This window comes from Pholis gunnellus, assembly GCF_910591455.1.
Source record: "Pholis gunnellus genome assembly, chromosome: 13".
Lineage (NCBI taxonomy): Eukaryota > Metazoa > Chordata > Actinopteri > Perciformes > Pholidae > Pholis > Pholis gunnellus.
Genome location: NC_136540.1, coordinates 17,763,719 through 17,790,772, shown reverse-complemented (window position 1 = coordinate 17,790,772; position 27,054 = coordinate 17,763,719). Strand labels below are relative to the sequence as shown.

Here is a 27,054-nt window from a genome sequence, read left to right as displayed (position 1 = left end):
GACAGTGATGTAAACCACTAAACCAGACTGTAGCAGTCCCCATAGCAACAGAGGAGAGGGAAGGCATCACAAAAGGCAGAGAGACACATAATGAGTCAGGTCACTTGAGTTCACATCTCAAGCTTTATATAATATGTTAGCACTAACAACAAAAACCACACACCACACAGACCATCCTATTCCCTCTGAGAGATTGAAACTTGAGAGATATCAGTTGGCCCCAATTGCCTCGGCACAGATATGGTACGATCCACCCTCATAATAAAACCCTCACCAATGGTTTCACCCCCCTCCCTCTGTCTGGCAGGTACCACTGACTGCCGAGGGGGTGATCCTATCCATCCACCACAAACCTAGTGCTCATTGTGGATGGATTGCAGTGCACTGGGCTGTATAGAGCAGGGTACCATCCAGGCTGTTGTCAGTGAGGGGTGGGGTCCGGCTACACTGATACCAGCAAACGAAAGCTTACAGAGGGTCACAGAGAGGCAGAAAAAGGGAGGAAAAAAGAGAGAGACGAGGGGGGAAGATTGCACCTGAAGAGGACTACAATACGGGTAAGGAGAAAAGGGGGTGGATGGAGATGGAAGGAAAAAAGACAATGGAGAAAGGTCCAGAATGGTTCAAATAGATTCGCTCCTTTGCTGCGCTGCTTTTTTGCCCCCTGTTGACAATCCATCCTGCTTGATTCCTTTTACATCTGTGTCATTTGCACATTTATTCATAATTTCATAAATGTCTATGGCTGCAGTGCTTATTTCATTCTACATTTGATGTGTGGTTAGTGCGAGCATCTGTTGGCCATGGTGAATGAATCTGACCGTTTGGCCCAGCTAACATGTTTCTTTTGCATTTGATAGAATGTACTATGTGCTTTTGTTGCACTATAAGATGAAATGGTGTATCAGATGAGCCAATTTTACGACACAATGTTGATCGATATTTATACTCAATAACTGACTTGTTTCATGCTATCTTGCTTGCTCTGCAGCCAAGGCTGCCAAGATGTATAAACAAGCAATGCATATCATAATTGTTGCGTACAGCTTTTATTATATGACGTAGTATTGTACGTTGTATTTATCTTAAAGATCTTAGTTATCACATAGAGTGTACTTCATTTGATCCACCACCTACACTCATATTGAAAAAGCTAACTTTGCAATCAATAACCCTCTGTGTGTGAGTAGGAAATATTATAGTCAAAGTGACGAATAGTATTTAGGATATTTGGATCAATCATTCCTGGAGAAGCAGGGCTAGAGGAGAACTATTTATTCCAACACTTCAACAAACAAATGCAAAGATGTACAGAAGGTATTTCCATCCATGAAGCTTAACTGTTGCTGCGTTTGTGGCCAGGATGAAAGGAGACACCCCAGTGAACAGCGGCATGAGTGTCGGCCAAGCCAGGAAGCTGGTGGAGCAACTGAAGATAGAGGCTAGTTTTTGCAGGATAAAGGTAAGAAAAGCTTTACTTTTTCACTGAAATCTGAAGTGTTCCTATGTTACAGCAAGTCAAGTACATTGTTAAAAAAAGATGGAGTGGAGAGTTTACAAATGTTATTGGCTTCTGTCATGTTCCTAATGGCATCAAAAACACCGTGCAGAGGCTTCTTTCCTAGTTAAAAACAATGATCCACACATATATATATATATATATATATATATATATGAGGGAAAAAGAAGAAAGTTTGAACCAGCAGTGTTCAGAACGATGAAGCATCTTTTGCAGTGAGGAAGACGTGCTTCCTTCTCTTAACTCCAAGACTTTACAAGACCCAGTACATATCAAGCAATTAATATGGACCTTTAACATGTTTTAGATGTTCTGTAAATGTATAAAGCAAAACTAGATGTTTTCTTTGTACACTTTTATTTTCTACAACTGCTACATTTCTAAGTAAATCCAATTAGTTATGTACTGATGTCCATATTTTCCACTCAAACTCTACTGTTATTGATTCTGTATTGTGTCACTGCCTGTGTTTGTGCTCATGCTCGATTACGCCTGTGTTCTCTGCTCTACTGTGATACCTTTGTAACTGCAAACATCCGGTTTTCTTCAAATGAATCGATATTTCACTCGCTCATTCTGTTTAGTATTATTTATAGTAGTATAGCCATTTGCATTTTCTCATCCAGACATAAGAAAATGCTCTGCTTTGGTAGAGAAACATTTGATACAATAGGTTTAATCTTCATTAGCCAAATCTGAGCCGTCAATAAAAGACACTAAAACATTGAGACCAAGGCTTTAAAGCCAAGACTGTAACATGATGTGGTGAGGGGTTGTAAATGGTGTCCTTACTTTAAGATATTATTACGACTACACACTGTATATAATGACACGCGTGGACCTCAGACAGGAACAAAAGATGGGGATAAAATGAAAACTGGGAGATTACAAGACAACACACCACTGATCTTCATGAGGGTTTTAAAACAGATCTTTTATATGAACTCTGCCAAATCTGTATGACCCGCAATAAACTGTTTAGAGAACTTTTTAATTTCTAAATCCAGATCCTGAGAGAATAATGCATTCATGTTCATGACCCGCCCTGAATCTGAGCATCCTCATCTCCAGGTATCAAAGGCAGCCGCCGACCTGATGGCGTACTGCGACGCACACTCCTGTGACGACCCGCTCATCACCCCCGTGCCCACCTCAGAGAACCCTTACAGGGAGAAGAAATTCTTCTGCGCTCTTCTTTGAGACCAATCAGGGATTGTTGTGATTGACGGTACAACTGTACAGTATGTACATGTATGTACAGTGTGTACATGTACTTCTGATCTGAATAAGACATCAATGTACTATAGTAACCTTGCATAAAAGCTGCCGATGTACAGTACACGTAATCAACTACAAAATGTCTCAAACTAAATTCTTTAACTGCTGACGTCCGTCTCAGTGTTAGAGGGGAAGAAGAAGAAGAAAAAAAACTTGAAACAAAACCTGAAAGCAATCAGAAAAGAGTCAGAGTTATCATTATGAAAAACAATAAATGTAAGAAACAGCTATCATCTGTTAAATGTTCAACACATTTCATGCTCATCGATATTACAGGTAACTGCCAAAAAGAAGAGATTTGATCATCGAGTGTCTTAATGGGAACAGACTCGTATGGATTCTGCAGCATTAGACTCGTTTAACTGGGAGGCTAAATTGCCACACTGGGTCTTTGGGTTGTGGTGGTGCTACATGTCTCAGATGCTGCTCTGATAGGTCAGGGCGGTCAGTTCTCCTCACAAAAACGGTCTATACATTTGAGATCTGGCAAGTGAGAAGAAAGAAGAAAACAAAGCCTATGTCCGGTGGTGAAGTACTTCCCGTGTGGTGATTACTTGTAGGCGGAGGTAATAACACTCTTCTTCAGATTAGACGTGCTTTACTTACAGGCGGAGGTCTTCATTCTCCCTCCAACAGCTGAATTTGTCCTTCAGAGCGACGTCCCATCTGTCGTCAACATGTTTTGTATTCCTCATCCACTTTCCTGTTTTGGCAGTTTAGGACAACAGCTGTTTATGACCGGAGTATAATCATCGATTCAATGTAGTTCGAGGTTTTAGTACGATTTTAGCATTTTGCTCATTTCTATGCTGTTGCTGTAGCGTGGGTGTGTATGTGTATGCGTAGGTGCTACTGTGAAAGGTAAGCAACGATTCTCAGCATCTGATCACTGTCAAATCAAGATTTTATAGTTCAATTGACCCCCCCCCCCCCTAAAATATTAACAACATTCCAGGGGTTAAGGACATATAATCCATGCCATTAAAGCTAAGTCAGATATTTGATTGAAATGAACAGTTTCATATTTCTTTGAGGCAAAAGATAAATACAAGCAGTTAAAATGTACTTTTAAAGAATGGCGTACGTCATCAGGTCTGAGGTTCTCCAGAGCAGAGGGGTCCTTCAGTCTCACGTCTCTGCTCACTCATGTGAATGACTTTTTCATTTGAAAGGTGTCACTTTGTCTGTGGTTATTCCTCCATCTACAGTACAGGCAAAGGTTTAGTTCTGTTCAATCAGATCCACACAAACAAAACAAATTATCTCTCATTTGGAGTTCCCTCGGGCGTCTCGTCTCATGAGCTCCGTGGCATCCTCTGCTCTGGACCGGTTCAAAACAATGAACCAACGTGTTGTCAATATCCTGCAAATATATACATTTGGAGTTTTGGTGAAAGAGAGATCATGGAACATCATGTAGTGAAATAAAACCTGTTATCAAAGATTCTCTCTCACTTGTGATTTTATTTGATAAAAATGGAATAATTTAAACGGACACATTATAAGAAAAATAAATACATGTTTCCAAATCTGATGCTTGTCTTTTATATATCTTTATTCTTTAATGATGAGAGCAATATAAAAACCAAAGAGTTTACACAGTCAAATAGAGGTTAACAAAAAGCTGCTACACAACGGTTACATCCTCTAACAGCCGGTGCTGTGACACAGTCTGGACATGCACTACTGCAGGTAGTAGCTCACCGGACTGAATGAAACACATATACTGGCGCGCGTTAAGGCATCTCATGTTTACAAACACAGTCAACGGAAATATAAAAGATCAGTGATGAAGGCCTGACCTAAATCAGGCTCGATGGTGTGACACAATACATACTACTTGTGCTTCTTACTCCACTTAAAGCCACCGGAAACAGAGAGCAGTGGATTCCCTTTGTTTAGATTGGATGGGTTAGTCTCCCTCTTGTTGGGGTTTTGATTTGAAACAGAAATGAGGTCTAATCTTCTACTGAAGCTTTAAATACATTCTAACATACACTGCAGCATATCAACGACGCAGCTTCTTAACTGTTGACGGACAAACAGGGTGCCGATTGATTTACTGAATCACGGTCATTTCTTTTGACCTGGATGGCTGTCATATGATTCTGAGCACACACACACGCACACACACACGCACAACAAGCTGCATCAATCTGCACATGTTGTACGTTTACTCTCCGGCAGGTACTAAATGCTTCAGCGGTATCCTCCATCTTAGTAGACATATACCACATTCGGCTCATCAGCAATAGACTGACACGTTTTTGACAGTGTTTTGAGTTTGTTTCATCTCCATCTTTATTTATATACTTTTCCATGAGGTTCAAACAAGCTCTGAGCAGACCATAGGGTCTGGCCACGCTGCTTCTTCATATGCAAGATCAAAAGTTAAAAGTGTGTGTAATAAAATAAAAAAAAGATCTACATCTTTGCTTATACCAGTGTCACATAGGTTTTGAGGTTTAGTTTTAGTTTGTCACATAAAACAGTCACATTTTTAAACATTGTTGGTGATGCTGAACTGTGTTACAATGAACTATTTTAAACAAGACAGCGTACAACTTTCCAATGGCTTTAAAAAACAGGCAATCGGGGCACGAAGCCCAAGAGTTGAAGGTGAGTAAGAATATTAGTCTGGATTGTTCTGGTAAATCACTACTTCACACAGAAAGACAAGTGTGTGCTCAACTGAAACACATAAAAACAAAGTAGCCATGTGCGGCTTAAGACATTGAAATTCCCAGTACATGACCAACAACGGATGAACCATACATTTAAAATTCAACCTTTAATAGAACGTACATGCAGTATTTCAATGGTCTAGGACAAATTGAATATTATGCACATGAGCAGCCTTTTCCCAAACACGCAAACAGGACAGTTTCAGCCTGAAGCGCCTCTGAACCCAGCGTTACACGATTCACTGGTCGACACAAATGGACAGGAGCCACCATTATTGTTATTAGTTACACCCGGGCTTTTACCATTACAAGTTTAAAAGACTGCCATAAGAAGATCTACTGACGGTGAGTAGGTGAGATAGAATTGGCACGTTGTTGTGATTCTCCAGCCAACTTTATAACGATGTCAATTTGAAGAAAGAGTGAGCCAGTATTAGTCTAGACCCACTAGTGATAGACCAGGAGGAGGGCATGTGTGAAATCTGTTTAGGGGGTCAAAGGATTTCAGAAATACACTGAAAATTTGAAGAAGTTCAAAATAAATAAACTGAACCTCGTTCGTGTGAAGAGTGGCAGTTCATATATACGGTGTAGCTGAATTGAATCAAGATCACTGAAGAGCTAATGTACAGTTCGGACTTCAGAAGTAGAAAACAATGGCTGAAGGCTCTATAAGAAGGCATCACACCATTCTTTAAGGCAGCCATAGCAGTCACCTTGTTGTTTCACATTTGCTCTGCAAGTGTCCTTCAGCCAATCCCGGAAAAGCTCCTCATCTTTCTTTAGCACAAGAAACTGCCCGAGGACGACGTACGCCTGCGAAAGGGAGAGATGAACACACAACAGAGAATCTAATCAGGACGGGGATGCATGCGTCACAGGATTTCCCACATTGACGGCCCCGTTTGTCAAGAAGCCGATGCTGGATCGCAACTTCAAAAGTAATGACATTGTTATGTAGAGAAGGGATGGCTGGACACTACTTACAGTACAATGAGAATAGATCTTAAGCAGGTCTATTCACACACACACAAAAAAGTCAGAAATGTCTAAATGATACCCACAGGTCTGTGGTAGCCTACTGGATAACAGGAAAACAAAAGGATTAGGATACTTTTACCCCACCTTATAGAACTTAGTGCAAGCGTTATCGTTTGCTATTTTAAGATGAAGCCATGTTCCTGAGAACGCTGAATAGCTTGTTAATCAAGTTCAGCTTGATTTGAGTTCCACCTAACTGTGAGTTTGATAACCTGTCTACGGTGTTAACACAACCATACACTGGTTCACACTCAAACACCGAATTTCATAATCTGCTGCATTTCTTGTTTACATTCATTATTTTTCTGAACTGATTTCAAGACCCAAATACAGTTACTGTGACAATACCACTATCGCCGCACCGACGAGCACCCTCTGGAGACAGTGCATTTGATAAAAAGGCAAAGAAATCAGATCTGCATTACCTTATCAAAACCTTTCTCCTCCAGTCTTCCGCCGAGTGCGTCTCCGATGCCCGCAAGAGCCCCTACAGGCTTCTCCCCCATGGGCTCGGCCACAAAGTCTTTATGTTTTTGGGATGTCGACGACATGGCTGCTTATAGGCGGTCAAAGATCACCAACTACTTAACTGAAACACAAAAGAGAGAGAGAGAATGTAAAAATCATGCTTCAGAGAATGCAACCCCATAAAGTACATTTTTTAAATACACCCCCCCACCCCCCCAAATCAAATTAACAGTGTAGTAGTTGTAGCCATTTATATATTTGATTTAACCACCAACAACCCACAGACATCAGCAGACACGTGATATCTTCCCCAGTGGAAGGTCTATCCTGAAGGAAACTTCCATTTACTATAAATGTCACATGTCACGACAATACTGGGTAATGCTCCTAATTTAAAAGAAGATTAAACAGGGCAATGAGTCTTGGTGCTCACCCAATAAACGGTAATGTACGTGAAGGGGACGTGTTTGTGCTAAAAATAGTGTTATGTTTCTGCTAAAGTCATTACTTTCACTGCACTGTATGCTGTAACATTACAGGATACACCGTGTGCACTGACTTGAGAGGCTGACCTGGTGTTAAATACAGTATTGTTAGATCGCTGATGGACATATCAGGCAATAAAACCTGTTGTTTTGACAAAAGAAACAGGCAAACGTGCGAGCTGCAGAATGAATTACTATTTGGGTCAATATTTAAATAATGTGAATGTTTGCATAGTATTCACACACACCTTCCACACTGGATAAACACGAACGTGTTTACAATCATTGTTATAGCAACAATGCGGGTCAGGGTACACACACACCGTTGATTTGCGCGCGCACTACATTTCAGTGCTAACAACTGTAGCACAACGAGCTAACGTTCACTAGACTCAAAGTGCGCTATCGTTTATTTCCTCACGAGTCACAGCAGCTTGTTACCAGGGGGTGTTGTCTTTTATTTAAAACGTTATAATCCTCAGCGTGTCGTTGTCGGTTAAGTTAGCACTGTGACGCGTGAGAGTAGCGTAGTTAGCTCAGAATTTAGGCGCCTCCAAATTCATTGCACAGTAGCCATTTATAATAACTCTTAACTGTCGTCGTATGGTGCTACGTTTTGTTTGCGGCATGTTTCAGCTAATGACAATCAGCAACGTGTAATGTGGCGGAGTATTATTAACTTACCAATTATTGTCCCGTCCTGGCTAAGTATTTGCGTTGTTGGCTGGAGAGTCGTGTGGTTTCTGTTTCCGTTAGGCACCGGCGACCACAATGCAATGCGCCCGTTTCTTGCGTCTTTATGGTTCCGGGTACTGTGGTTCCCTGATCGTTGACTTACAGGATAAACAGAGCAGCCGTGCTTTGTCACTTCTCAACAAGGCAGCAACTTATGATCATATACAAGTAGCTTACCATCGATCCAGCCTTATGTCACGATGAATGTTATATTGGGTCATTAAAATAACTTTGAAAATTGTATTATATCATAACAGTAGCTACCTAATAATGAGTAACCTACTTTATCCATTTGAGGCTCTACTGTATATCTATATCATGGTGTCATTACACACCCCACTTTGGCATAGTGTGAACATTGAAAACAAATTAAGACTTCTAAGTGGATTACTCTTCATATACCTCTCCCAGCCACAGAAAAATCAATAATCCATTTAAATCAGTGACATTCAGATTAATACAATCGTCTAAATTCTGTTTAAAATTACGACAAACATAACATCAAAGACTGGTGATTATCCTTCTAAAGTTAGATGTATTAAATTTGAAAATGAGTCAAAATGGATTTCAGTATACGTGATGCCAACGCAAAGTCCTTGTTATGTGGTGAAGGTGATGCATACATTTCTATCATCAATCACAGCAATGTGCTTCAAAAATCTGATGTTGCATGAGTGTGTAGGATGGATTAAACTCTGTTTTATAAATATTGTTCATATGGCATGTTCATACAATGTGCTTGTCTGACCAATGTGATTTATTTGTACTGTTTATTATGACATGAAAACATGACACTGGGCATTTTGTCCTCATTATTCATAAGAAGAACACAGCTGTGGGACATTTTGATAACACACACACCAAATAACTTGCACTATGAACAATAGAAGAAAAACATGATTATTGCTTTTACGGGGAATTTTATTTACTCACAGGTATCAGTATACAGAGGAGGAACACCGTTCTCTTGGATTGCCATTCGTGTCATAGTTGTGCGCATTAATAACTGGCATGTGACTTTTGCATCCGTCTTTGGGAAAAGGAGAAAGATTGAACAGGGTGGTACTGGGCTTTGTTAATGCAACTTTTACAGTGACTCTGTGTTTGCAGTTGTGGTTTAATGAGCTCCAAATACGCCTACAGCACAGACAGAACATTGGACGCCAGGCTGCAGGTCAGTCCAGTGCCATCAGGCTCCACATTGATCTTCTTCACAACGCCATCTTCCACCAGCATAGCATATCTGAAACACAGGATCAAGTGCACAAGGATTTGTAGCTATGGACTTCAAATGTACCAGTAAAAGCCAGACACTGACTACAATGCACTAATGATAAAATAAGATAAATGAAAGATAATTCTCTCAGTATTATTCTAGAAATACTGTTATGTTAGCATTGGCCTCTGGTTCAAGGTCCACATGCTCTATTTCAGAATTTATTTTATATCTAAACTTCCAAACTCAGACACTCAAATACAATTGTGGACAGTTAATACTGTGCACTAGGACAGTAAAGAGGGAATGATTTCTGAGACGGCATGAGTTTACGTTGGCACTAATTGGAGAAAATGGTTTTTTTTAGAGATGTGATCAATCGGATACTGGAAAACTGAAATTGGCAAAAGGATCAATACCTCTTGGATCGCTTGTTCCCAAGTGCCTGCACAATCTGATCACTGTCAAGTAGCAGGTCAACCGCCTAAGAGGCAGAAAGACAAAGACAGATGAGTACACAGTCATAGGAAAAAGAACAGAGATATATATATATATATATATACACACACACCAGACATTTAGTCTTACCTTTGTAAAAGCTCCAGTAGAATCAGCCAGCATTCGAACCTGCAGAAGAGAGTAGCAATAAGCTCACAGCTCAGTTGTGTGCCATTAGCTATGATTTCCAAAATGCACCAAAAATGACATTCCATACCTTGCCCTCTGTCCCATGCTCCTTTCCCCAGGCAGCCATGACAAATGCATCGTTGACAGAAATGCAAGCGACCTCCTGCACACCTTTACTCTTCAAGTCCTCAGCCTGCTGCACAAAACCTGGGAGGTGAGTCTGAAAGCAACAAGACACACACAACGTCAGCTGATTGCAAAGATGATCGTGCACAGCAAGACACAGATAACAAGAGACGACAGCGTGGTCTCAACCTTGGAACAACCAGGGGTAAAAGCTCCAGGTACAGCAAAGAGGACTCCCTTCTTCCCCTTGAAGAGCTGATCCATGGACACCTTATTTCCTGGTTCGCCCTCATGGACTTCCACCGCCGGGAGCTTTTCACCAACCTGTTGGGGATTAAGTACACATGAATGCAAGAAAGTAGATCCACATTGTCAAATTATACAAATGTAATGAAAGATATGAGCATGGGGGTTTAGCAAATGATGGAGTAAATAATCTGAACAGGATAGACATTTTAATAGGCGCACACTTGCACACTTATTGCCACTAGAGGGCGACAAATCACCAGAAATATAGACGCATGCGTTTCGATAAAATGGCCGAATACCTTAATTCAAATTAACACCAACATCGACCGACTAATAAGCGACACTTTAACACACAGTTTTCAACGATATTTATATTACTTTAGGGATGCCCTTGAATGCATTTAATTTAAACAGTATTTGTAAGGTCACAATATTTGCAGCTGTGAAGCTCAGGCACAGTTTAGCTGTAAATGAACTTCCTCAAGGACTTAGGGAATAACAATACGTTACGTGTGCTTTTACATACATTCACTGACGCCAACAAAACCTAACCTAATATAACAAACAAACAAACTAAGACTAAGTTAACTACGCAGGTCTGTGTCGGGTTTCGACTGAATAACGTGATGTATAAATAGACATTGGAGCAGCCAGACGACAGCTAGATGTTAATCATTGAATGTTTGCATAATGCTACGTGCAATGCTCCAGCAGGTGTCGATGAGGCTGCTGGTAAAGTGCCGAGAGGACGGACACGGTTTAGAGTCAACAAACAAGCAAAGTATAGCTCTCCTGGCTCATTATTGTGATGGCGACGGGGTTTCAGAGGGACAGCTAGCATGGTGAGCTACAGGCAAGAAGGCGACGCATATGCGACTAGTCGTGTAGTTTAGTTCATTCTACGACAGTAAATAAAACGACACCTCTCTCTTTAAGACTTATGTGGCGCACGCGGCCAACGTTAGCTCGACGCATGCAACTCTCACCTGAATCGGCATTTTGACAGTAGGAGACGTGTGTAGTAGCTTCACGCGCTGGAGGACACTGGTGCGTTTGATGATGGTGCTCGTGATGGAAAGCATTGTGGCTCGCTCTTTGAGCCGCTGGCGTGAATGTCCCGTGCTGCGTTTATCGTCCCAGACGCGTCTCAGGCTGGCTGTCACTCCGACTTTACCTCACTGTTACTCACACGAGTGTCCCACAGAGAGTTTGTCTGTTCGGGACTTAACCTAGCTTCCTGATCTGGGCCTCCTAAATCTTTATTTACTGCGCCATCTGCCAGCAGGAACTTGCCTAATCTAGTATTTGTTAGACTAATTGATACAAGTGCTTATAATAAGAAGTAGAAATATCATATCTAAAAATAATCCATTGTGAGTAAAAGAACACATTTTGATTGGTTTGTTAAAGTGTAGCCAATTTTAAGGTACCTTGTTTACTACTAGGTAGATAAGATTAGCAGTGTAGTACTGCATCATGTCATATGAATGAAGGTGTATCATGTGTTTTTTTAATGTAAAAAGTAACTAGTTACTTCTGAGCCTTTGCAATACTTCAGCTCAAGCACACTCTTTAACAATCCTACACACAGACATGACATGCATGCTAATGCAGCCGCAAAGGTCAAAGCTTCCAATGCGGTTTCAGAAAACCGACACAACTGCAGTCAGAGGTGCAGAAAATGGATACACAAACACATGGAGGCAAACTGTTTCCAACGGCAGTCTGTTCAATTATGCAATCAAACACTACCATCTGTGGATTATTTGTACTCTCCAGTATTCGTTTATCATGCTCAGGAGCTGTATCTGAAGTCTGTCCAGCGTTTTCGGGTACAATCTTTGAAGGACTGTCCCTCATCATCAGGTCAGTGTGTCCAAATGGTCCAAATGCATCAAATCATGAAGTTGACAGTTTCAACAGCAGCCTTCATCACACGGTCCCCGTGATGGGGGCCTCGTCTAATGCACACAAACACGCATCCATAAACATACACAGGGAGAGATGAGACCAATGATATGTGGTGGTGGTGTGTCCATTTATTACACAACACAAAGCACCTACAATAATCCACTCCCCGTTGCGTCAGACAGTGGATGATCTCACTTTTTTCACAGTGATTGTTATGTGGACATGTTTAGACAAGGACATCAAACTGGTTTATCGAAATGAAAAGAAAAAGAAAACCTACACACGGAAATTCACAGCCAATATCACACGCAAAAACAAAGCAGTGTCAACAAACAACAGTAAATTGAGTAAAAAATAGAATTTAATCATTTAAATAGTCTTTCAAAATACAAACATTGATTTGAACTTCTAAATAATATAACGTTTAGTAGCTATTTTTCATTATAACTGGCATTGTTACATGTACACTGTGGCTATACAAGGAAATGTGTGAGGTTTGGTAATTTATTGTATTGCTCATTTATATTAATGCGCACATATTTATTAAAACTACAAATGACCGTATCATTTTAACAGTGACACTGCAGATGACCCCCGCCTTCCCCCCCCTCCGAAACCCACCGTACCTAAAACATATTTGTACGCTAACGAAAAAGCTTCCGTTGTGTGAATGGCCGAGTCAATATGAAGAAACGTTAACAGCTCTACTTCGACCCAGGCATCTATATTTATTTGTTTGCTAGAAAACAGGAACGTGTGAGCTGTGAAGCATGAATAATGAGCCATATACCGTATGAAAACAAAGAAATAAATGACCTCGGGTGTTTTTTAACAACTGCAAAGACATTCAATGAACCCAATGCTCAAATTGAATCAAAAGATCAAGAATTACATTTGTCTCCACAGTTGTTTGGCCGTCTGGCTTGCTCTGCCTCCTGAGGTAGCCCTCTGTAGCCTCACCAAGCCGCTAGATCTATAGAGCTAGGTAAAATTGATCCCTAAAATGACAATCAGATTCAGAAAATACACAACTGCTTACATAAAAAAAAAAAAAAAAATGTATTTATATTATCCTGAATGGAAAGCTTCATTTCAATACCAAACCCACAACAGTGTCACAATGTAAATAAAATACCCTTAAATCCTAGAAAGGAAAATATATGAAAAAGCAAGTTTCAAGTCTTTAAATTCCAGAGCACTGTAAGCTGCACAGATATAATTGTAATGGGGAATTTGTATCACATTTGCTGGCTTTATCGTCTTCCACTATAAATTGCATGTTTCTGTTTATTTGGATGGAACTGTACATGGCTGAACGATTAACGGCCCGTTGGCCGCTAAATATTCCATCTGACTTTGACATCAGATACTGCAGCCTTGCATTGCGTGTGAAGCTTACTATAATGGTCATTTCTATTGTACGTTCTCAAACCTGCGGAACTTTCAGCATGTTTTCAGACGAGGTTTCAACATCCAAAATGGAAGATGTTGCATATTTTGCATCCCCTTGTTGTCCTGAGCCCATAACGGACACTTGCAAGTTTCATTTCAACAGATGCACATATACAAAGGAGGGATCTCTCATTGGAACAATCTGAGATCTTTTATGCAACGCTCCTCACGACTGCGGAAAATGCAGCGAAATCTCACCAACGGCCTATCAATCGTATGGATTAGTGTTGTAGCCCACGAATCAAATAGGTCAGATAATTCTTTTTGAACAGCACAGCTGCTGAAGTCGAAAACAGTGGTTAGATCTAGTGGTGGACTGTATACAAAAAAAAAGCAGATGAGGCATATGCATTTCTTTTCTGACCACTACTGTTGCTCGCGCTTTATTGTCAAAGAGTTGCGTTCTTCCCTGATCTCAGTGTAGCTCATTGGTTTCGACTGCACACGGACGCACACGCTTGCTTGCTTGCATGGAAGCCAGTTGTTTGTGTGCCAATAGGACTTCCGTCCAACACTGAATATATTACCTTCCAAGTAGAGCACTCTACACAGTCTTCATATGCACTTCTCCTGGACTACAAATCAACTGCACAACCGCTTATAAAGAATCCTGCACCAACTACGTACATCAGTGGTTCTCAACTCTGATAGTTAACCCCAAAAGTGCTGGTGTTTTTTTTTTCTTCTTCTTTTTTTTTTGTCTCGCTAGTGTTTTAAATCTACTCCCCTGGCATCCCAGACCCAAACCACTCCCTCTGCTAGCAGCGGGAGTTTCAGTAATCAGCACTTGGGGTTCTGAGAGTGGAGAACTACGGATATACACACACACACACATAACTAGATGTCCCACCCTTTTATCCACATTTCAAATGTGACAGACAACAATCGAGTCGTTATATTGCTTTTAACATATTGCAAGTAATTCCTATGAATTTGCCGACAACGGCACACTAATCTATAGTAAATACAAGCACTCCATGTGCGTGTTAATCTGTCTTTCCCCCCCCTGGTACATATGTTTTAAAAAGTTCAAAAGCCACATGTCAGTCTGTTCTCGGCTACCTAAATGTTCTTCTTCAGTGGTTATGCAACTGCACGTCAATGCTGTGATGGAACTCACCATGAAAACGGTTGAAACCGAGAAGCGTTCTGGCGTTCGTGTTAAATGTAGTCGCTCTTGGAGCCTTTTTACGGAAGTCTTTCTGCAAATAACCAATGCCCACTTTGGGACATGAATGCATGAGCTTTTTTATTTTCTCATATTATTTTCCTTTCTTCATGTATAGCCTATGCGAAAAGGGAAAAAAAAGGACCATTTCCCCCCACTATGAATTCTCTAATAAAATCGTTCATTTCTCACAAACCACTCATCCAGTCTTGAAGACTAGATCTCCATTGGGTCTTTCTCTGCGTCCTGTTTACTGCCGCTTTCTGCTCTAGGGAGAGTCCATCATGGCTTCCAGCATCTCCAGGAATAGTTTGTGCATGGGTACGCCGCCGCGGGTCTTGATGCTGTAGAAGGTGGTAAGAGCACGACCAGCAGTCTGTCGGAGGAGAGGCAATGTTAAAAGGAGGCGTCCTGCCCGCTGGGACTCGTCCGGGCGCCGCTGACATTCCAGCTCCAGCAGGGCCTGGTGGAGGAGGTCCCGCAGCTTCTGCACAGCATCCGTGTCCTCGATGTAAACAGAGTCTAACAGAACAGCAAGGGAGCACATGGTAAGGCATTGAGTAGGGCTCAGCTTTTGCCACAGAAGTGTGTGTTGCCCAGTGACTTACCACAAATACAAAACTAATGAGAGCCTTTTATTTACAAAACAAACAAGTGCATGTGTAGTGCAAGCAGGGCACGCTACAGGATCTTCTGTTGACAGTAATCTTGAGTCAAACTATCAGGGAAGACGACATAAAAGGTGGAACTAGTGACCTTACAACAACTATTACACACATCTCTGCTCTATCCTGTATGGTTCTGCTTTGGCACATCTGCCTGCTAAAGGCTAAAGACTTTTTTTATTTTGCAGCAGTCATTGCCTAAGAACTGAAAAAAAAACCTTCACTGCACCACCACTGGCTATGCGAGAGTTTTCTCATGTTGTCATGGGCCTTTGGCTACTTACAGAGGGAAGGACATACAATCCCACAACTGGAGACAACGCTAATACAAGAACTCTTATTGCACCAATCAAATAGTAGCTTTAAAGCCCAAATTAATTCTCAAGTGTCTGCCACTATGATTAAGACAGGAAAGCATACGTTTATTCGGGACACACAGCTAAAACTAATTGAACTATATTTTTGTTCATTGTTCATTTTGATGGCTGTGGTTTGTGGTGCTGTTGAACTGCACTGCGTTATGCTGAGATTATATAAATGAGGGTTACTCTGAATATTGGAAACAATTCTCTGTGTAACATAATACAATTTAGCAGCACCACAAACTGCAGGTCATAAAGTTTAATGAACACCTCTCTAAAACAGCTTCAGCAAAACCTGAACAATAAAACCTTCATGACGACAATTAGCTCGAGCTATAAACTACCTAATCATGTACCTAATAAACTGGAAACTGAGTGTAGTTTTTCATATACGTTATTAATATTCCACTTAGTCATGTGCAAGGTTTCCCAAGAAATGTGTTCGCGGAGGTGGTGAGCACTGAGCCTTCAATTTCAGAAAGATGTAATAATCTCCTCTGACGTGAGCTGAGTTACTTTGAATTTCAGGCAAGGTGCCTCCACTATGAAGGGCTGCAGGACCCCCTTATATGATCAATAATACAACTAGAAAACACAGTGATATGAAAACCCACAACATAACTAACAGTTCTGTACTCCTTCGATTGATTGTTCTATGAGATGCAAGTAAATGTTGCTTCTATTTGTCTGCACAGCTGTTCAACAACACAAGTGGTAAGTACCTGAGTTAGTGAGTGCGATGGCTTTAAGCATGACAAATTCCTCTCGGTCCACGTTTAGTGCCCGGAAGCGGCGAGCAAGTTGACTGATTGCGGCATTGAGCTCCGTCAGTCCAGCGACACGGGACATCTCCTCATCAAGGACAAAATCCTCTGCGAACACCACCTCGTCCTCGCAGCCGAGCGAGCGGTACGCCACACCCAGCACCAGCACCTCCAGCCACACGGACTGCAGCACGGACATCTGGTCTGCTAGGGACAGCGACAGGAAGCCTAAAGAGGAATAGACAGAGACAGAGACAGAGAGAGAGAGAGAGAGAGAGAGAGAGAGAGAGAGGTGTTTAAATGTCAAGCACTGCATCGGTTCAGTTGAACTGTCAGCAGACATTTTGTTTTACCTATTCATTGGGCTGTTCAGGCCCTTTATAATAGTCAGGATTATCAGCTGTTTCAAAGACCTCTATGATGATATTCTTTCTAGCTCTGACTCATGATGTCTTAAATTTAATCTGCAACATTCAAATTAAATCGGTTGCGCTATCTTCAGGTCCCTCACTTCGTGCATACAGAGTTTGATTCCTCTCTCGGGCCCCCTCAACAATCCTTATGGGAGTTCCTTTTTAAGTTTCTAAAGAAGTGGCAACCCTTTGTCTACTATTTTAATGGCTGGTCTGTTCTCCCTCCTGACTGATTGCTTATGTTTCAACACAATATCATCGGCCTGTGGCACGCCCCTGATTGATATCAATATATTTAACTCTATGGCTCAGTATAAACTGGTTGAAGCAGCAATTTTTATTTGGATCTATTTATTTGGATTTTATATAATATAATATTTATACGTGTATATATGTGGATGTATTTTTCTCTCTCTTCTGTAATGCATGTTGTTGCAGTTGTGCAGGGGTCGGGTGGGCGGAAGGATTGATGTGAGAAAGAAAATATGAAAACCAATGACCTGTCAACCCAGCAGTGTGTTTATCGTTTTTCACCAATAAAAACTATTTGAACAACAATAATAAGCATATTTCTGCCCGATGAGAGTACGTCTCTACTTCTGCTGCCATGCTCTCCCTCCCCTCTTTCACACTCTGAGCATCACTTACCGGGAATGTGTTTGGCCCAGCCAATGATGACAACCAGCTCCCGGTCAGCAAGGTCACAGAGGGTGGTGAGCGTGCGCTGGGCTGTGTCTGGCTGCAGAGGGTCCGGCATGGCAAACAACTTTTCTGGCTCGGCCACCAGAAGGTGGGACACAATGATGTTGGAGGAACCTATGTCACAAAACAGACACAAAACGAGGGATTACTGTGATGTACAGATACAAAAAAAAGTGCAGTGTACATTAATAGACATACAGATATACAGGATCTGCACTAGTGTTTACTAAACTATATACTGCACTATATGATGCATGTGAATCAAGAGCTCCAAGTTCGTTCACCACAACGTGTGCAAATTAGCACAGAAAGAAAGTAAGGACAAAGTGTTTTCTAAGTGTTGCTTGTATGCGCTGGGCACCTCGTGTTTCACCCACCCGACATTTCTCGCATTTTTGGGAACACTCTGAGCTCCTCAAGTAAAAGAAAAGATATAAAATTACTGCCTCATAGTTTTATGCCTCTGCAAACAAGTTCAGTTTCAGCTTACATCTATCGTCTGTCCAAAATGACATCATTTTATCCTGGTAAACACTTGTGTTGAGTTGTAATAATTAGCTTGATAAAAACATGTTTTTTAGGTCACTGTGAGCTTTGACCACCAAATTGTAAATCAATTAAATTCCTCCAAGTGGACGTTGGTGGCAAATTTGAAGAGATTCCCTCTGGGCGTTCCTGAGGTATCGCATTCACAAGAATGGGACTGACGTGAGGTCACAGTGGCTTTGACCTCTGACCCACAAGATCTAATCAGTTTTCTCTCGAGTCCAAGTGGAAGTCTGTGCCAAATTTGAAGAAGTTCCCTCCGGGCGTTCCTGACATATTGCGTTCACAGGAATGGGACGGTGACGGATGGACGGACAACCCAAAACACATACTGCCTCGAGCCAAAGCTGTCGGAGGAATGAAAAAGGTTCAACTCTGAACAGATGGACTCTCTCTCTCTCTCTCTCTCTCGCTCTGCTTCTGAATCAGAAGAGCTCAGCGGGGACGTCCCAACTGAACTGTTGCCGGCAACCTCAAGCTTAGATTGGTTTGTGTGTGATTACCGGGTTGTTAATTGTCTGGACATTGCTTCTGTTGGTAGCTACATGCAGCTTGCCAGCACGCAGTCAACAGACAGTTGATAAAAGCAGTTACTTTTCATCTCATTTTTTACAAATTGTACGACGCTATGCTGCCGGTTGGAGAACAAAACACCGATGACAAGAAGGGAATATAAACAACACCTTTTTCACTCTCCTTTGTCAGTGGTAGAGGGGCACTCTGGTATGTTGCATTCTCCACTTCTGGGCGTCTTTTGTACTTCTGCCTTCCACCTCTGACCCTGTCAAGACGAACTCCTGCATCGGGAAAACACAGAACAAGCAGATCACACATTTGAAAAAGACCCGTAAGACACAATAGCAAAGAGTGGCTGCAGAGCTTCTGCAGACCGTGAACACTCACCCTCTTTCAGCATGCCTACTTTGAGGCACTTGGTGAAGCGGCATGCTTGACAAGCCTTTCTGCGCCTCTTGGTTATCTCACACTCATTCGATGCTGGACAGCTGTATTCAATGTTACCTTTATGGAAGAACGGAAAAACCGTCAATTTACAGTGAAGAAAATGATTAAATAATCCTGTTTCTCTACAGAATGTATGACGTCACAAATACAAGATATTTTTTTAAAAATGAGAGAATCTTTATATCGACTGTGATAAAATAAAATTCATTATTAGTACCTGAACTATTTATGGTACCTTCATAGTTTTAACTAGTTTAACTGACAGTGCTCTTATGGTTGAAAGCTAAATGAAAGCATTTCAAGGAATACTAGAAAAGAATTTGTGGGCCCTCATGTGTGGAGGGCCCATAAATAGAATGAATAGCTATGGAGGCAGAAAGGGGCCCTGAGAGAATGCCTTCATACAGGGTCCAGAATGTAGTGCTACGCCCCTGGGTGGAGGTTAATAGCAGTGAGTGTCACAGAACAGACCTCACATTTAACATGATTTAAGTGCTCCAAATGTAAAGCCTGTCACCTTGTTACAATACAGTCAGAGGATACAGTCTGTTATGCCAACAGGTAAACCTCACCACGACACACACCTTGGATGGTTCTCTTGAAGAACGCTTTGCAGGCCTCACATGACGCCACGCCGTAGTGGTACCCAGAGGCCACGTCCCCGCATACCAAACACAGCCTCTTCGGCAACGTGCTCAGGGCGTACTTGCATCGCCCCGCTCCATTTCCGGTGGAGCCTTCCTCCGCTCCGTCGCCGCCCTCGTCTTTGAAGTGGCAACGCAGTGCCGGCGTGTAGAGCGGCGGGGAGTACCGCTTAACGCCGTCTCCTCTGGTTCCTCCTCCTCCACTGTGAGAGGAGTCTGAGGAGGCCCCGCCGGGGCTGATCCGGCCTCCCCCACCTCCCTCTGGACTGCTCGGTTCTGCCTTTATGTAGACGTCGGACCGACGCTCCCTGGAAGACATTCTGTCTACGGGGGGGGAAAAAAAATAAACAGCATAGTAAATAAAGGCATAAACATTATACCTCACACCTTTGTCTTTGATGTCACCTTCATGTCACCTGGTAAAAAGAAAAATGTAACCAACCATTACTGATAATTACTGTTTGTCTTTAGTTTATTCATATGGCATAGTTTGAGAGGAAACACGGGAAATCAGAGGAAACCGGCATCCCAAAAGCAAAATGGATACAGCCAAGACAACTGAGACTGAAGAGCTGTCGTATAATGATTGCATTGTTACTGTTGTAAAACAAACTGTGCAATTAGACCAACATCTAAAATTATTTACAGTCCAACATACGCTATACTGCCCCCAGTGACTAGTTAACCAAGTCAACCAAGTCACATTAAGATCATGGTCAGTTTTCTTCATGGACCGTGAAAAAGCACCCCGGATCTTTCTATTATCAGCAAGCTGCTAACATGACGAGAGGCCAGCTTGTTCCTTCTCTTGTTCTTCAGCAGCACTTATTTCCTGTGTTGTCTGCGCCCCTTTTGTTTTTTTTTTGCTCAGTTTAAGGCAACATAAACCCCCTAGATTCACCAAACCGGAACCTTTCAGTCCTCAAATCATCCCCGCGGTGCAAAGTCTTTGTCTTTGACATTTCTAGACATGAAAATAGCCAAGGTGACTGGATGAAGGTCGCCATGCTCATAAACAGTGACCGCTCTTCCCTATTCAGACACATAACTTATAAGGCAGCAAGAGTACTGCGGCAACCTGCCCGCCTGCCAAGGGCATGTCTATAGTCCTCAATTTAAACACAGAGACAGTCATGGTTAACGCTTCACACAGAAGACTCACGAGTCCATCATTATAGTTAATTTATTGTATATATCAACCGTTAATTCTTCAGCCACTTTCCCATCACCGATAATCATAAAATCCATTCCAATTCTATTACCTCAATGTCAGGAGTGACAACGCTTGCATTTCTTGCATTTAAGTAGTCTAAATATTTGAATACATGCGAGAGTAAAGTGACCACCAATCATGATAATTAATTCCGAAATAGGTGTACCATGTCTGCACTTACCCCCCTTATGAGGGGACCCTTGTAGTACTTGTACATGTTTCATTAATTCTGAAATTAGCTAATAGAAATGTAGATTACGCTGTTGTTAAATTGGCCCCATCAACTGGGATCAGAAAAATGGGTGAACAGGGGAAGAACGACGGGGCATGAATTGTACTGCGTCTCCGGGCTTCAACTCATCAGCGGACACATTAATGCAGAGCCATACTCCAACGATCGGGCTCTTGTTCCAACTTAATAGATCACCGTGTGGGGACGATCTCTGCAGCCTCAATAGCCGTAATCCATTCAAGAACCAAAAAGTGACTTTCTCATGTGTACAAACTGGCGATAGACGGCTATTACCAAACCATTTGTTCCTTGTTTATCAGTTAGGCTGATAATCCAGTTGCGGCCTGTGTATTTTCAAAGTGGTGCAATATTTAAAATGCATTGCTTATCGGTTCAACGCTCCAATCCCTCACCCGGCCCACAATGACAACACTACAGGCGGATGTATGCTCTGTACACACTGGTATGGGTTACCGACGTAATTACATAAAAGTATACGTGTTTGGCATAATTCACAGAAGACTCTTAGTATTTTCTGTACAGTACATACATTAGTTTTATTTACATGCACCCTCAAAACACGTTGACTATCGTCATGTTTGTGTGTCAATCGATCTGTGTGTTTATGGCCCATAATCAATAAGAGCTCAGTCCAGACCTGGGGTGTATGTTATCTGTCCATGCCAATCTGCTATGAATATATGTTGTATTACTAATTTATAGACATTTATAAGAACGGGCCTCGACCGACAACTTAGCATTCAGATACACTCCACATCACAGAGTGGATTCAATGAACCTGACTCTTAGAAAAACAGGACTGACTGTGCTTTATTGCATAAACAGTCAGTCAGAGCATGTGCGTGAAATGTGATTTGAAGGGGATCAACGTTTTTTTTATACTAGGCATATAAAACTGGGTTAAAGGCCCAATGAGGGGGGGGGGGGGGGGGGGCAGACAGGAAGCAGACAGGAGTCTCTCTTTGCATTGATACTATGGTGCTATGCCAACAACATCTCACAGAGTGTGTGTGCTTTCCATATGTAATACAGTGAAGGCTGTAGTAGATAAAGACTTTTTACATCCAGGAACGTATAAACTTGCTCCAGATATCAGTCATTGCAAACCAAGTGTGCCCTTTTTATCATATTTATTGCTACAGCTGATAATCCGATCCTGTAGGAGCTGACAGCCCTCTCTTTGGAGTTTGCCCCCTCTGGACTTGATTGTAGCTGTACTGTTTGGCAAGCAGGCAGAGGGGGTCACTGTAAACTCTGCCCGTTTAAAGTTTAGCTCACTCGGGCTGAGGGGAGAGGATCAGCCAATGACAGAACCTCTAGTACATGAGCCCACATAATCAACGATGTGATGCGGTTTCGTTCACAGCAGTCCAACAAGTACACCTCCACCATGTGCACCGCAGCCCAGTTCGGCATCTCCTTTTGGCCAAAGAGGAACATCGGTCTCGGAACAGAAAATGTTGCCGTGGTCACTGCTCGTTTTAGTCGAGCAGGATAAACAGTGACTTGTTACCTATTTCACTCGCACACATAAACGTGTCGTGTGTACAGTAAACTAACACGCCAGCATGTTTTGAGTCGCGTTAGCATTAGCTTCGACAACCTCCAACACATCTTATGATAACTGCAGGTTAGCTTAGCTGACTAAGCTAGCAGCGGCTAGCGTTAATCCCGACTGACCAGGCGCTCTCCTGCTGGGGCCTCCGTGTATTTCTGTCACTCTAACCCGGGCTAGGCTGTATCTTACCTGATAACGGTCACTAGTACAGCCTTTAGGTCTCTCCACGGTGTGATACCATGACACAGGTTTGACAGAAAATCCGTTTCCAGCGCCTGCTAGCTTGTGTTGGCTGTGTGTGTGTGTGTGTGTGTGCGTTGAGATGGGCCGGGCTACAATCGGCTTTCTCTAACAGCTGGCAGATGATAATGGTTGGATATACTGACGCTAGGACACATTAAGGTCAAGGAGCACTCTGGAAACAGGTTGACACTGATATCCCACAGAAGCAGTTTTCATCATGGTTAAACTGCAGAGTGAACGACATGTTGGTAGACATTTATTTTTACATGGGCTTGAATGCCATAAAAGAGAGGATACGAGTCTTTGTTGTAATCTTGATACAGGCCTATAATACGCTGACTATAAAGGTCAGAAATGAGTTCACTATCAGTGTGTTGGCCGTAAATCCAGAGTCTCGACTCACTTTACCTGACATAATAAAACAAAAAGAGATTCCTTTTGCAAATTAGGAAATTCCAGGCACCTGGCTTTACATGGTGTTATAGGCACACATCTTGATTCTGTTGAACAGAAATTGCTGCAGAAAGCTTTTAATTTTTTCCCCCCAGGCTACATGTGTCATCCCCAAAAGAAATACATGTTGGGCCCCTCAGACTGATCACTTGTCACATTGATTTATACGAGTTACGCAGAGAGCGATCCTCTCTCCCCTACTTGTCCTTTGTTTATCCTTTTGGGGTTTGCAGGGCAATCACCCATGCTTTCAACATGCACCACGAGTTTCTTGATTGCACCACAATGATAAGCACGGTGCCATTTTTTGTATGTGAAATGAAAAGCCAACACCATCAAAATCCTTCTCTGATGTATTTTGTTGATGCATTTCTCCCTCCACATCCCTCGTATTGGCCATGAGTGTTTTCCAATAGAAGACATTAACATTGACAGCTAATAGTCCATCAAAGCCTTATAATGAACTTTACAAATAAAATACATTATCATAGATGAAGCATAACGTACATATTTCATTAAAGGTGAGCTGAAAACATTACCTGCTTGCTGAGCTGGAGTCTGAAGCCTATATTTGTATGACTCCCAGTGGTAGCTCAATGAAGTGCTGTTGCTTTGGGTTCAAAGCTGCAGTTATCAGGACACCTGCAAAGCAAGCAAAAGTTGTTTAGTGCCGTAACAGAACAACAAGCAGCCAAGTCACTCTTGCTGTTGCCAGCGGCCATTTGTCATATTAATGGTCACAACAGAACATTTGATCTTCCCTCATAGTTATCAGATTATTAATGGGTCGTAACAGTGCCCACAGTGTGGTTTCCTCTGTGGTAGGTCAAATGTATGCTCGTAACGCTGGCTTTTCCTTCCTAAAATACATATTGCACTGTATCTGTCCATATTTCTGCAGGCTGCACAAGCACCCTCCCCCTTGCGCTGCATGACACACTCCAAAGGTCACAGTCACAGGAATGCTTGAAGGACAGACGGAGTAAAGCCAACACCTTCTCTCTCGCCACAAAGTCATAAGCTGAAGTTTGGTGATAACTCTCTGTAAATAATTAAAGAGACCAGTTTTAATGCAACAACAAAAAAGAAAACACACACACAGCATAAAACATTTCAGTTACTCTTTTAAAGTGTAAACATGACTCTGGCTCTTGACATTTTAAAGAATAGACACCGTTGAATGCCAGATTGCAGCACAGGAGGACAGTTTTCTTCAAGCAACTTTAAACTTGAGCAACAAGATTGTAATGTGGGACAACTTCAGTTTTCAACCGGGACATTTCAACAAAGGCGATTCATTTAAGTTTACTTTTTTTTTTTAAATTACCATAAAAACAAATCATTACTAATATTTTATGTTATCTCTGAATAACCTACACTTTTTTGTTGTCAGGAATGCAAAGTCAAATGTCACATAAACCAGCCCGTCCTTGGTCTTAAATGGTTGCAGACCTTTCTCATCATTCTTTAGTTAGTGGACATCGGCGGTCTCTGTCACTGATAATGCATCACACTGACTGCGCGGCCTATAAAACTCAGTTTGAAGGTTTTAAATGCGGCGCGCTGTGGAGACGACGAGAACAGCACCCAGGGGTGACCTTGTCTACTGATCTCGGACCGGTGACAGGTTAATTGCCACAGTGGATTATGCTTTAAGATCAGTGACCTCAATCCCGGTCCCGCAGGCTCGGTGTCTTGCATAGTTTAGTAGTGTGTTAAGACAGAATGATGACTCAGTGGGGTTTAAATACAGAAACAACAAAAAACAAACAGCTCGTGTATACAGTTGAAGAAGTGCGTGGTGTTATTTGCCTGAGCAGGACTCGTCTTTTAAGTGTATCTATATCCGCTGCATCTCATTCAACCACGCATTCTTCATTTACTCAATAAGTCAGCATGCATCCCATTTATTAAGACATTTTGTGAGGGGTTCACCGGCGAGTGGAGCTTTGGCCATCGCATAGAGTTTTACAGCACGTATATGAGAAGTAGTCAGCGCGTAGTTTATGAGGAGTAGAAGCCTACTGCAAAAATAATTACACAATGTAGCCTACTAAATGTTTATTCGGCGACCCCCCCCCCCCCCCCCCCCCCCCAATAACGTGGCCACGCGAACTCAGCTCTGACAGGCGAATCGTGCATGCACATCAGGCTGCCGCTGAGGCAGCTGACATCTCCGCACAAAGATTAATAATAGCCCGGAACCCACCGTGGGCTCCATCTCTGCAGTGTAGGGTAACGTAAGGCAAAAGCTAGGCTACTTACTGGGAAATGTAAAAACATCGCAGGGTTGTTGCTTTAAAAAAAATGTTTTTATCTGAAGTCAGTCAAGTCCTTGCGGCTGGTAAATCCACCGTCGGTTTGACCGGTTCAGGCTGTCCGAGCCTCGCAGGGTTCCTCACATCGCATCACTGTGTTGCCGTGTGATAAGGCGATAACAACAACCGGCCACGGTCTCGTCCGCCTCGTCTGTTTCGTACACGGGGTGTTATAAATTCTCGTCTTCGCCTGCCACAGCTGAGGTTGTAGCTGGACGTTAGCGCCAACACTCCACGACGGAACACCGAATGTCCGGTAGGGGATAAAAAGTTTCACAATAAAACCTTGACGACTCGCTTTACATGTTATCTTTACTCGAGACAGACAACGTCCTAAAGCCAAGGCGAGGTCTAAGATTATAGACTCGGCCTTTATTACCTGAATGTGCTAAATGCTCCCCATAATTACTGGTAGTTTTACTAAAATTAACGCAAATTAGGGTTTTATTTGAACAAGCTCAAACTAAGTAACTTCCGGTTCCTGCTTGGCTTCTTCCTTCTTCTCTTGAGCTTGACGCAGCTCAGTGACGTAGCCTCTATCCCGTGTTGTTTCTCCTCCCTCTGCCCAGTTTGCGTCCGCTGTGTCTCCGTTACGTCCGTGCGCACCTTCCACCAGCGTCATCAGCATTATAATACGGGCCTGCAACTCGTGAACAAAATATGACCCAGTCTACGTTAATACAAATGTTGTCCAGGTATATTTATATATATAATAAGATCCGCTGCTTAAAGAGTTCTGATTTCAGATCAGCTGTTTTCAAATCAGTGTTCACCACTGAAAATGAAAAACCATGAAATTCCCACAGGGACTTATATACAATTTAAATGTAGCCTAATTTGGTCTGTCCTTATTGTAGCTATATTTTCCCCTCACTATGGTATTTTTAACCTAAATGCCAAACAATGAACCTAAAATACCATACAATTCAATATTGGAATGGCTGTTATGAAGACATATTTATTTTAATTATGCCACAAGCTTTGCAGGGAAAATCAAA

General features: G+C 42.2%; 4 protein-coding genes across 7 annotated transcripts; 1 reads left to right on the top strand and 3 right to left on the bottom strand.

Annotated features, from left to right (window-relative positions):
* Positions 1–1,363: 1,363 nt before the first annotated feature.
* On the top strand, positions 1,364–2,719 carry gng3 (guanine nucleotide binding protein (G protein), gamma 3; the record flags this gene model as incomplete). The annotated part of the gene is made up of 2 exons (XM_079172323.1): positions 1,364–1,462; positions 2,591–2,719. The coding sequence occupies 2 exons, from the start codon at positions 1,364–1,366 to the stop codon at positions 2,717–2,719; spliced, it is 228 nt and encodes a 75-aa protein (XP_079028449.1).
* A 1,619-nt stretch (positions 2,720–4,338) lies between these two features.
* banf1 (barrier to autointegration nuclear assembly factor 1) lies at positions 4,339–8,238 on the bottom strand. The gene is made up of 3 exons (XM_079171729.1): positions 8,160–8,238; positions 6,948–7,111; positions 4,339–6,297 (listed from the first exon to the last, which is right to left on the bottom strand). Exons 2-3 carry the CDS (start codon positions 7,071–7,073, stop codon positions 6,151–6,153), a joined length of 273 nt encoding a protein of 90 aa, XP_079027855.1. The 5' UTR covers positions 7,074–7,111; positions 8,160–8,238; the 3' UTR covers positions 4,339–6,150.
* A 711-nt stretch (positions 8,239–8,949) lies between these two features.
* Positions 8,950–11,709, bottom strand: prdx5 (peroxiredoxin 5). The gene is made up of 6 exons (XM_079171793.1): positions 11,415–11,709; positions 10,369–10,503; positions 10,142–10,273; positions 10,015–10,053; positions 9,846–9,910; positions 8,950–9,453 (listed from the first exon to the last, which is right to left on the bottom strand). The coding sequence occupies exons 1-6, from the start codon at positions 11,508–11,510 to the stop codon at positions 9,348–9,350; spliced, it is 573 nt and encodes a 190-aa protein (XP_079027919.1). The 5' UTR covers positions 11,511–11,709; the 3' UTR covers positions 8,950–9,347.
* A 729-nt stretch (positions 11,710–12,438) lies between these two features.
* esrra (estrogen-related receptor alpha) lies at positions 12,439–26,210 on the bottom strand. Of its 4 annotated transcripts, XM_079171789.1 has the most exons (8): positions 26,004–26,210; positions 24,278–24,380; positions 19,959–20,342; positions 19,315–19,431; positions 19,095–19,208; positions 17,812–17,979; positions 16,709–16,978; positions 12,439–15,481 (listed from the first exon to the last, which is right to left on the bottom strand). In XM_079171789.1, exons 3-8 carry the CDS (start codon positions 20,335–20,337, stop codon positions 15,228–15,230), a joined length of 1,302 nt encoding a protein of 433 aa, XP_079027915.1. In that variant the 5' UTR covers positions 20,338–20,342; positions 24,278–24,380; positions 26,004–26,210; the 3' UTR covers positions 12,439–15,227. The 4 variants fall into 4 exon arrangements, with proteins under 4 accessions (XP_079027915.1, XP_079027916.1, XP_079027917.1 ...); XM_079171790.1 differs by lacking the exon at positions 26,004–26,210 and having other exon boundaries at positions 24,278–24,408; XM_079171791.1 differs by lacking the exons at positions 24,278–24,380; positions 26,004–26,210 and adding an exon at positions 23,232–23,336.
* Positions 26,211–27,054: the final 844 nt, after the last annotated feature.

Bases quoted from the DNA above. Each gene is read 5' to 3' on its own strand.
- banf1 (XM_079171729.1), bottom strand. From the start codon at position 7,073: ATGTCGTCGACATCCCAAAAACATAAAGACTTTGTGGCCGAGCCCATG. The intron at 6,298-6,947 runs GTAATGCAGATC...TCCCTTTCGCAG, and splicing joins AGGAGAAAGGTTTTGATAAG to GCGTACGTCGTCCTCGGGCA.
- prdx5 (XM_079171793.1), bottom strand. From the start codon at position 11,510: ATGCTTTCCATCACGAGCACCATCATCAAACGCACCAGTGTCCTCCAG. The intron at 10,274-10,368 runs GTTGAGACCACG...TGTTGCTTTCAG, and splicing joins TTACCCCTGGTTGTTCCAAG to ACTCACCTCCCAGGTTTTGT. The intron at 9,911-10,014 runs GTAAGACTAAAT...TCTGCCTCTTAG, and splicing joins CTACTGGAGCTTTTACAAAG to GCGGTTGACCTGCTACTTGA.
- esrra (XM_079171789.1), bottom strand. From the start codon at position 20,337: ATGTCTTCCAGGGAGCGTCGGTCCGACGTCTACATAAAGGCAGAACCG. The intron at 16,979-17,811 runs GTAAGTGATGCT...ATTCCTCTTTAG, and splicing joins CTGGGCCAAACACATTCCCG to GCTTCCTGTCGCTGTCCCTA. The intron at 15,482-16,708 runs GTACTTACCACT...CTGTTCTGTTAG, and splicing joins CATCGCACTCACTAACTCAG to ACTCTGTTTACATCGAGGAC.